We start from the raw sequence: 10,977 nt of genomic DNA, 5'->3' as shown, positions 1-10,977 counted from the left end.
TAAGCGGTGGTCTAATCAACCTAAGCACTTCACAAAGCACCTACGCTAGTCACCTGATGAAACACTAAGCACTATGCAAGTGGAGATCACTAAAATGGTGTATCAACACCCTTGGTATGTTCCTCAGCTCCACACACTTCAAATGGCCGGTTGGGGGGTCTATTTATAAGCCCCACTGAGAAAGTAGCCGTTGGGAACGAAATCCCGCTTTTCTGCTACTGACCGGACTCTAACCAATGTCCTGTCAGCACTGACCGGACGCGTCCAGTCACGAAAACGGCTCTCTGGAACCTTACTGATGTTGACCGAACTTTGGCACTCAGCGTCCTGTGCAACGTCCGGTGCAGCGTCCTGTGCATCGGAGCGTCCAGTGCAGCGTCCTGTGCAGCGTCCTGTGCAGCGTCCAGTACAGCGTCCTGTGCATTGGAGCGTCCTGTGCCCTCTATGAGCTCGTTTCTTCGCGATCTTGCGTCCGGCTTGGTTCCTATCTTCGTGCTTGGACTTTGCTTGATATCTTGTGTCTTTTCTTGTGCTCCTAAGGTCTTGCTTATGGTGTTGATCATCAGATCATCACGTCGCCTTTGTCCAAGTCACGTCTTGCACCCTATTGAACTACAAAACAAACACTTACAAATTCATTAGTCCAATTTGGTTATGTTAGTCATCAAACACCAAAATCTAAAGTAAATGGGCCTAGGGTCTATTTTCCTTATAATCTCCCCCTTTTTGGTGATTGATGACAACACGACCAAAGCAAGCAAATAATAAAATTTTTGAAATTGAAAAATTATCTACTTGCTAGGATGCATTGCAAGGGACAAGGTTATGTGATGCTAAAAGATACTATATATAAGATACTATATGCAACCTTATCTTGCCCTTGCAAATGTCCCCATGTGGCATTATGGATTTAAGCCTTGTTTCCTACAAGTTCTCTCCATTACTTAGACTAGTCCATAATCCACTATCCTCCCTTTCTCGAACCATTACCACTTGTAGACCAATAGGTCCAATAAATAATGCTTGCTTTTGGTTCTATAAATTCTCCCTCTTTGGAATCAAACACCGAAAAGGAAGAAATTAGTAGCACAAGAGAGGGTCAAACTTCGTGATCCTTTGTATGTAGAGTGGAATAGATCACAAAGTTTAACTCTCACATTATATAGATTAAGCTCCCCCTAAATATATGCATACATATGATAGAAAGCAAAGTATATGCATAATTAGCACATTATTACACAAGGGAATTTAATCTATGGAGAAAGCATATAAAAATCAAAATGAAATCAATATGATTATATTGGTTTAGAAATACCACATGTGGAAACCAAATTGATTTCTACCACTTGCAATAGGTGGTGGATATTTGAAGTATGATGCTTAGCTCCGGGGACTCCATTTTCCTTGCAATAAGACTACTACACACATGATAAGCTTGAAAAGGTATTAGTCTCAAGGCATCCAACTTGTAGAGTAATCCTCCCCCTAAATTTGTGCACACAAGTGTAGAATACTTTGTAGGAATCATGCACATTGATTTTAGAATCAAAATACCAATTGAAAGATGACATCTCATGAATGTGAGAATCATTTTCAAAAATGATATTCGGGAGAGATTATCTACAATTTGGACTTTGGCACATATTAGATGAACAATTGTAAGACAAGCTATGTACCGTGCTCCTAGACAATTTTAAACCATGTAGGTTTGCTCCAAGGGTTAAAAATGAGACCGAGCAAGCCTACCATAAGATATACCTAATGTATGCATGACAAAAATATAAACATGCAAATGCAAACATAGGCATGAATAGTAACTAGTATGCTTAAGATATCAAATTGTAAGAAATACCAACTGAAAGAAGTACCAATTAAAGAGTAATAACATCTAGTTACCTAACATGGGAAGGGGAATTTGGATCCATAGTATTCACTAACCCACTTGGCAATGATTTTGTCCTTCATGATGCACCCCATGAAATACACCCATACTTTGCCAAGTCTCCAAATTCCCCTAAGTCCATTGGACTTCTCACTTTCCTTTCGGGATCCAAACCTTCTTGGTGCTTTCCATGTTGGAAATGATTTCCTTTGGCACTCAAAAGCATTTGACCCCATTGTTGGCTTGCTTGTTCACCTTGATGGCCACCACCTTGTCATTTTTCTTCTTCTTCAAGAGATAAGGTGTGGAGGCCTTCTTGTCCACCTTGTTGGTGTAGGTGTTGGAGAGCTTGCTTGTTTGCTTTTTCTCTTTCTTCTTTGCTCCTCCTTCATTCTTCACCTTGCACTCATAGGACTTGTGACCTTCCTTGTGGCACACGTAACAAACCACAGTTTGTCCTTCATCAAGCTTCTTCACTCCCTTGATGGTGTTATCTTGATGAAGTTGGGTTTGCTTCACCTTGTCTTTTACTTGAGTCAAGACCTTGGTGAGGTGAGCTACCTCTTGCTTGAGTTGCTCATTCTCCTTTGCAACCTCTTGTGTGCATGTATCTACAACAACTTTCTCAACACAAACTTGGTTGCACAAAGGTGAGTCTAAACATAAATCATTACAAGAAGTAGAGGCATCCTTTTTAGACAAGTTAAAGATAGAACTTTTCTTTTTAGATGCCTTGGTGGGGGTTGTGCTAACGGCTTCAAGATTGGCAACTTTATTAGTTAGCTCATCACAATGTTTGCACATGGTTTCCATTGTAGCAAGCAAACTATTATATGCTTTTTGTGAGCTAGCTAACTTTTCTTTTAATTTTTCATTTTTCTTTACAAGTTGCTCATCATTGATTGTGCATGCATTTGTTGTTGCACTAGCCTCAAGTTTATCAATTTTAGTAGATAGTTCAACATTGAGATTAGCAAAGTTCTCATATTGTTCAAGCAAGGTTTTGTATGCTTTTTGTGAACTATTTAGCTTTTCTTTTAAACTTTTGAGCTTCTTTTGTTGACTAATGCAAGCTTTAGCATAATTAAGATTTTCTTGCACAATTTCATGATAAGAAGGCATATCATCATCACTATCACTCTCACTAGAGGAAGAGCTTTCGTTACCTCATGCCATAAGGCACACACGAGAAGAGCTTGATGATGAGTGCTTGTGGCCTCGCCTCTTGTGATGGGGTTCTTCTTCACTTGAAGAATCATCCCATGACCTTATTGATGTGAGAGCTTGATTCTTGCACGCCTTCTTCTTTGTCTTGGGTGTGGGCTTGTTTGGACAAACTTCCACAAAGTGCCCCAACTCGCCGCATCCATAGCATCCTCTCTTTCTTTGCTCATTTCTTTGATTTGTGAAAATGAAATCTTGGATTTGGATGGGCACACCCTTGACATTTAGCCTTTGGATCATCTTCTCCACCTTGTTGATAAGTTTGATTGATTCTTCATCAAGGTCGGAGGTGGAGGAGGAAGATTGATCATCATCACTTGAATCTTCATCATCATCATCATCATCATCATCGTCATCTTCTTCTTCATCTTCACTTGAGGAGCTTGAGCTTGAGCTTGACTCAACTTGCTTGCCCTTCATATTCTTTTTCTCGCTACATGCGAGAGCCTTGCCTTTGCTTAATGAAGAGGCTTCTTCTTGACCCATCTTATGTGGCATTTCAAATGCCACTAACTTGCCAATGACTATGCCTGGGGTCATGTTGCTCAAGTCCTCCATGTTGTGAAGGATGGTGATGATGCTTGCATATTTCTTTTGTGGTAGTACAGAGATGATCTTCCTCACGATGTCCGCATCATCTAGCTTTAATAATCCTATAGAATGGAGCTCATTGATAATTAGATTCAAACGAGAATACATATCACGAACAAGCTCATCATCATTCATAGTAAAGGAATCATAGTTTTACTTTGCTAGACAATGTTTTTGCTCACGGACATTGCTTGTGCCATCATGGAGCTCTTGGAGTTTTAACCAAATTTCATGTGCCGTATTTAAAGTGAATACTTGGTTAAAAACATCCATACTAAGTGATTCAAACAAACAATTTTTAGCTCTAGCATTGAAGTGCATTTCTTTTTCATCACTCTTTGTGGGTTTTTTAGGATTCTTGATGGGTTTCATCCCATCACGAGTGACTCTCCATACACCCAAATCAACCACCTCAAGGTGACAAGCCATTCTAGCTTTATAGTATGGGAAGTTAGTGCCGTCAAAGTGCAGAGGCCTAGCGGTATCCATCTCAACCACTCTAAATAGCGCTGGCTCAACGGCGGTTAAGCCAAAGGTCCAAATTAAGCCAACCGACTCTGATACCAATTGAAGGGACCATGACGCCTAAGAGGGGGGGGGTGAATTAGGCAACTTAAAAATCTAGTCCTTAAACTATGGCCTCTTTTTCTAACCTTACCAAAACCTATGCAAAAGATAAACTATCTAAATGTGCAACTACGGTTTTGCTAGTGTGTTGCTATCTCTACCGCAAATGTTGTAAAGTAATCAATGTAAATGCGGAAGCTAAAGAGCAAGGTAGAGATATGCAAACTTCCATCGACGACTCCGGTATTTTTACCAAGGTATCGAGAAGCGCGCAAGCTTCCCCCTAGTCCTCGTTGGAGCCCCTCGCAAGGAATCCCTCGCAAGGGCCAAGCTCCCGGTCGGGTAACTCCGTGGATAGCCTCAGGCCTTTCCCACGCGCAAGTGGGTCTCCGACATGCCTTCCGGCAAGCCTCTCCCGGATGCTCCCCGCCATCTTCACTATCAAGCTTCTGGCCAAAATGCCGCGGGCCTTGTTCCCTCCAATACACGGTGGTGGCCACACCACAAACGCGGTTGGTGTGATCTCGCAAGACTTCAAGCCCCTCCGATGTACAACAATGGTGCTCGCAAGCACCAGGTGGTAAGAGGAGTGCAAACCTCACTAAACACTAGGCCTAAACCTAGAGCAAGCACATAAGTGGTGGTCTAATCAACCTAAGCAATTTGCAAAGCACCTAAGCTAATCACCTGATGAAACACTAAGCACTATGCAAGTGGAGATCACTAAAATAGTGTATCAACGCCCTTGGTATGTTTCCTCAGCTCCACACACTTCAAATGGCCGATTGGGGGGTCTATTTATAAGCCCCACTGAGAAAGTAGCTGTTGGGGATGAAATCCTGCTTTTCTGCTACTGACCGGACTCTGACCAGCGTCCTGTCAGCACTGACCGGATGCGTTCGGTCACGAAAACGGCTCTCTGGAATCTTACTGATGTTGACCGGACTCTGGCACTCAGCGTCCTATGTAGCGTCCGATGCAGCGTCCTGTGCATCAGAGCGTCCAGTGCAGCGTCCGGTGCAGCGTCCTGTGCAGCGTCCGGTGCAGCGTCCTGTGCATCGGAGCGTCCTATGCAGCGTCCTGTGCAGTGTCCTGTGCCCTCTGTGAGCTCATTTCTTCACGATCTTGCGTCTGGCTTGGTTCCTATCTTCGTGCTTGGACTTTGCTTGATATCTTGTGTCTTTTCTTGTGCTCCTAAGGTCTTGCTTATGGTGTTGATCATCGGATCATCATGTCACCTTTGTCCAAGTCATGTCTTGCACCCTATTGAACTACAAAACAAACACTTGCAAATTCATAAGTCCAATTTGGTTGTGTTAGTCATCAAACACCAAAATCCAAAGTAAATGTGCCTAGGGTCCATTTTCCTTATAGCTTTATTTCCACACATTTTTATTGACGGTATATTTGGTCAAATGAACCCTTGATTTATGTTTATCAAGACCAGAGACCCAAGGTGTGATAAATCTGAGCCGAGGGAACGCCCTCCCAGATTTGAGGAACCGGAGTGCTCACCATACGTACTTTCCTATATCGACAATGATGCAATTAAGACATCTGGATGGACGGACGCCTCCCACCGTTCAATTCTGCACGCACCGCTCGTCCAGCGATCCTATCCGCTCGTTCCATCTGCGTGCCTCGATGCTTGCTACGCTGTTTTCTTCCTGCGTCACCGTGCCCATCTGCCCACCCCACTCTGTCTCGCCGTCGCCCCTCGGTCCCCCGCAGCGCCGTGCCCCCACCATGCCATGCTCCATCCCCTACGGCCTCCCCCGCGTTGCCTCCTCCACACCGCATTTCCCACCGGGCCCAGTCTACCTTGCCCCGCCTCCACCGTGTTGTCTCCCTAATGTGGCAGACCTGCTCGCCACGGTCGCCTCCACCAAGTCAGCGAGCCTCCATGACGGTGCACCAGCAAGCAGACGAGGGGGACGAGATTCGTGTGACGCCGCACTCATTGGCAAGTTGCCCTTGCTGCAACCGCACAATGAGGTCCATGCGCCGCAGTCGACCTCCGCGCTAGCATGTCTCCATTCATCCAAGTAAAGCCCATGTTGCAAGAGTATGTTTGAAGTGTTTCAGATGTTTCATCTGCATGTTGCAAAAGTAGAGACATGCAGAAGTAGATCAAAATGTTGCACATGTTGCAGTGGCTATACACGTATGTTTCAAGTGTATGTTCCAAATGTTTCATCTCATTTTCTAGACGTATGTTTGCAAATGGTTCATCTGGATGTTGCATATGTTTTCACACATAGAAGTGTTTTCAGGTGTTTTTTGCAAGTGTTTCATACACATGTTTCGAGTGTTTCAGCTGTTTCATACGTATGTCACAAGTGTTTCATCTAGATGTTTTAAAAGTAGATCTGGTGTTACAGCTTGTTGGGTATCGATATTAGGGATACCCAAAGCAAGGAGGTTAGCGCCCACGCTGACTTCTGCAGATGGCTCAAGACATATTAAAAGGTCTTGCCCGACCCCAAGGTCGCGGGCTCCGTCTCGCCAACCCCAAGGCCGTGGGCTCCGTCTCGCCAGACCTCAAGGCCACGGGCTCCGTCTCGCCTGACCCCTTGGGTGCGGGCTCCATCTCACCTGGCCCCAAAGATGAGGGTTTTGTCTTTCCCAAGGTCGTGGACTCCGTCTCGCCTAACCCCGACATTGTGGGCTCTGTCTTGCCCGACCTCAAGACTGCGGGTTTCGTCTCGCCTGACCCCTTGGGTGTGGGCTCCATCTCACCCGACCCCTCGAGTGCGAGCTCTGTCTCATCCGACTCCAAGGATGCGGTTTCCATCTCACCTAAGGTCGCGGGCTCCATCTCGCCTGACCTCGAAGACACGGGTTCTGTCTTGCCCGACAGGGACCCATGCCGCCGCCAACCACTCTAGGTCCAAGTGTATGGGCCTAGGTCAAAACTCTGACACTAGGGAAGAGGCTGGCATGCCTTGATGTAACTCGTGGCCATGATGGGCCATACATAGGGATTCATATCAAGAACAGTGTCGGACATGCTGGCGCTATTCTACCTAACCCTTGTACGGACGCTGATAGGAGCGTCAGTTCACCACGACGTCCGTTGAGATGGATTGGAACACCATGACCGACAGATGACACCTACGCATGGCGCCAGTGATGAACAGGGCCACAACATGTAGCCATCCCTATTTACATCTACATGATCATGCGGGACCTGTATGAAGGAGAAGAAGGACCCAGCGACCCTAGAAGCCTTCTTCTCTCTCTCGTTCTTCTCCTTTTCCTCCACTATAACCCGTGCTTTTCCTTTGCCTATAAAAGGGGAAGTAGGGCGAGGCATAAGGCGATCGAGAAATTAGAACACAAGAGCACGACACAAGCACATGGCTGAGCAGCAAGCGAGCTCTTAGCACCCGTTCACTCCTTCCACCAGAGACTTGGGATCCTCTCCCTCTCTCGCCTGTTTGTAACCCCTACTATAAACCAAGTGCCGGTAACACGAGCTGCAGTGAAATGGACGTAGGGATGTTCGCCCAAACCAGTATAAACCCTTATGTCCTCTAAGTATACCATCCAAGCTAGACGCGCAAATACAAATTTACTCGCCGGTGGTCCAAAAACACCGACAGTTGGCGTGCCAGGTAGGGGCTTTTTGCGTGTCTCGACATCCACATCAGGCCTTGGTTGGCTAGTCATGGCGTCAGCTAGGTCTCAAGTGCGCATGTGCGCTTTGAGAACCTAGACTTCATCATTACGATAGAGGGAGAGTTGGCGTAGGTTCCCACCACCGTACAACCTCTCCACACCACCGACCTCGATGCAATCGCCGAGATGCTTGAGGAGCTATAGCTACATGCACTGGAGGCCCGCACTCCCAGGAGTGAACAGCTCCTCGACTTTGATTATGGGAGGCTAGAGCACCAGCTCGATGCCTTCCTAAGACCCCGACTGTCCTAGGAGGACCTACGATGCCTCACCTTCTTGTTCACCAATGTCATAATGCAGCTTGCCAGAGGAGAGCCGCTCTCCCCAGAATACCTCATCCAGAGCACCCCGACAGTGCTCCTGTTCAATTTGCGCAACGCCGTAAAGACCGTTGGCCACCTTATGGCGCAGTGCACGCCCCCATCCCCTACAAATGAGGAGTTCATAGGGATGACCGAATACATTGTAGAATCTTTCCACGACCTTCTCATGAGAGAATTGGAGTCACCCTCTGACTCTGACTCTAGCAGGGGGAGCCATCACCCCTCGTGAGAATGTTTCATGGCAGGTACCCCTGAGGGATACATCAAAAAGCACCATGAGGGAGGGGCTACCCCAATAGGTGACCTCAACGATGAGGTCAAGGGGGATGTAGGGGCCCCACCTTCCCTGCGGGTAGAGCAACTGAGGCGCGGCACCAAGAGCTCGAGGAAGCATGACTCTAGCTCGAGCAGGAACGCGCAGAGCTTGAGCGAGAGATCGAGCGACATGAAGACAGTGGGCGTGCGCGTGCCGTGGCCCATGACGTAAATTGGAGGATCATCGAGGATGACAAAGCCCTCCCACACTTCACCTGAGCAAGCCAAAACATTGCTGCCATGGCGGCCTTGCTTCGGGGGCTTCCGGAGCCCGCGACACCCAAGGATCATCGGGCCCAATGCGAGATTCGCACGCTACTCGAGCATACGGTGGCGTAGCAGGCCAAGAGCTCGCTGTCCTAATGACATGAGCTCGACGCTAGCCAGCGCGCGCCCTCAAAGTGACCCAATAGGGATGTGTCAATCCACCAGGCATAGAGAGGTGGCAGGCCACGTGCCACGGCCCCGATGCATGAGCGTCCTGGCCTCCACCGTGACACGTGCAACACCCTAGATGCCTACGGCGAGGAGAGGGGGGAGGCTAGCCATGGCTACTACCCTCATCGTGGTGTACGCTACAACAGCAGCAAGGATCAAAGCCCAAGCCCCAACATGCCAAGACCTTAGGCCTTTGGCCGACACATCCTCAACACTGTCTTCCCACCGTGGTACTGACCGCTGACCAACATCCCAAAATACTCTGGGGAAACGAACCCTGGACAGTGGCTCGAGGATTATCGGCTTGCTTGCCAAGCCAGTGGAGCAAATAGTGACAATTCATTATCCGCAACATGCCATTATTCCTAGCCGATTCGGCGTGAACGTGGTTGGAACACCTTCCACACAACAAAATCCAAAGTTGGGTGGACCTAAAAGAGATCTTCGTGGGAAACTTCCAGGGCACATACACGCGTCCTAGGAACCCATAGGATCTCAAAAACTACCGATAGAAGTCCGGGGAAACTCTTTATGGGTACATCTGGTGCCTCTCCCGGCAATGCAACGAGCTGCCTGACATCGCCGACGCCGACGTCATAGGAGCTTTCCTGCCTGGGACAACCTACGAGTCCCTAGTTCACAAGCTAGGACATAAGGGCCCATGAACCACCAAGGAGCTCCTCGGCTTTGCCACTAGCCATGCCTCGGGCGAGGAGACAGCCAGGATGATTTTTGACCGCTCCAAGGGCAAGGCAAAGCGGGACGAGGATGCCAATGAAGGCACCGCCAATCGTCCCAACAAGAAGAACATGCAGTGGCACGAGGGTTTGCTCATGGCCACTACCGACTGCAAGGGGGTCAGAAGCCCACCGAGGGTACCCCAGACCACTTCAAGAAGCTGCTCAAAGGGCCTAGCTCAAACCATGCTTTCCCTATCAAGCACCTATACAAGGACTACGTCCTCATGAAGTGGTTCTTGTCTAGAGGCTCCAATAAGGGGGAGCATGGGAAGGAGCCCAAGCTAGCCATAGACGATGCTGAGGCGAAGGACGGTGAATTTTCGATGCTAGATGGCTGCCTCATGATCTTTGGAGAGTCGGAGGCCTATGACTCCAAGCACCGCCAGAAGCTTGCAAGCCACAAGGTCTATATGGCTGAGCCGACAGTGCCTTCCTTCCTCCGATGGTCAACCCGATCATCAACACGAAGTGGCTCACCAAGGTGCTGATGGATGGAGGTAGTGGCCTCAACATCATGTACGCTAAAACGCTCGATGCCATGGGCATCGACCGATCGCGCATCTGGTCGACTAGGGCACCTTTCCACAGCATCGTGCATAGAAAGCAGATCATGCCACTCAGGCAGATCAATCTGCCCATCACCTTTGGGAATCTGACCAATTATAGGACGGAGACCCTTACCTTCGAGGTGGTCGAGTTCCGCGGGACCTACCATGCCATTCTAGGATGTCTATGCTATGCGAAGTTCATGGCCATCCCCAACTACACCTATCTGAAGTTGAAGATGCCAGGTCCATGTGGGCTCATCACCATCGACACCTCCTTCCAGCGTGCCTACGAGTGTGAGGTCAAGTGCTACAAACACACCATAACAATTGTCGCCTCCAAAGAGCTTGCGGCCATCAAGGAGGAGGTCGTCGAAGAAGCGCCTGACCCCAGCGGCTCCTAAGGCAAAGTGGTGCGCATTGGCACCACACTTTCCTCCAAATAGGAAAGCGCGCTCGCTGACTTCCTCTATGCCAACAGAGACATCTTTGCGTGGAGACCCTCGGACATGCCAGGCATTCTGACAGAAGCCACCGAGCATGCCTTGAAGATCAGGCCAGGTTCCAAGCTGGTGAAGCAGCGCCCATGTTGCTTCAACGAGGAGAAACACAGGCCATCGGTGAGGAGATTGTGAAGCTTTTAGCGGTCGGGTTCATCAAGAAAGTATACC

At 48.2% G+C, this 10,977-nt stretch overlaps 1 protein-coding gene across 1 annotated transcript; it reads left to right on the top strand.

Moving 5' to 3' along the window:
* Positions 1-10,203: 10,203 nt before the first annotated feature.
* Positions 10,204-10,710, top strand: LOC136525847 (uncharacterized). Its single transcript, XM_066518698.1, has one exon. The coding sequence runs from the start codon at positions 10,204-10,206 to the stop codon at positions 10,708-10,710; it is 507 nt and encodes a 168-aa protein (XP_066374795.1).
* The last annotated feature ends 267 nt before the right edge of the window (positions 10,711-10,977 follow it).

Source organism: Miscanthus floridulus, chromosome 19, assembly GCF_019320115.1.
Source record: "Miscanthus floridulus cultivar M001 chromosome 19, ASM1932011v1, whole genome shotgun sequence".
NCBI lineage: Eukaryota > Viridiplantae > Streptophyta > Magnoliopsida > Poales > Poaceae > Miscanthus > Miscanthus floridulus.
This window is presented reverse-complemented; position numbering and strand designations above follow the sequence as displayed.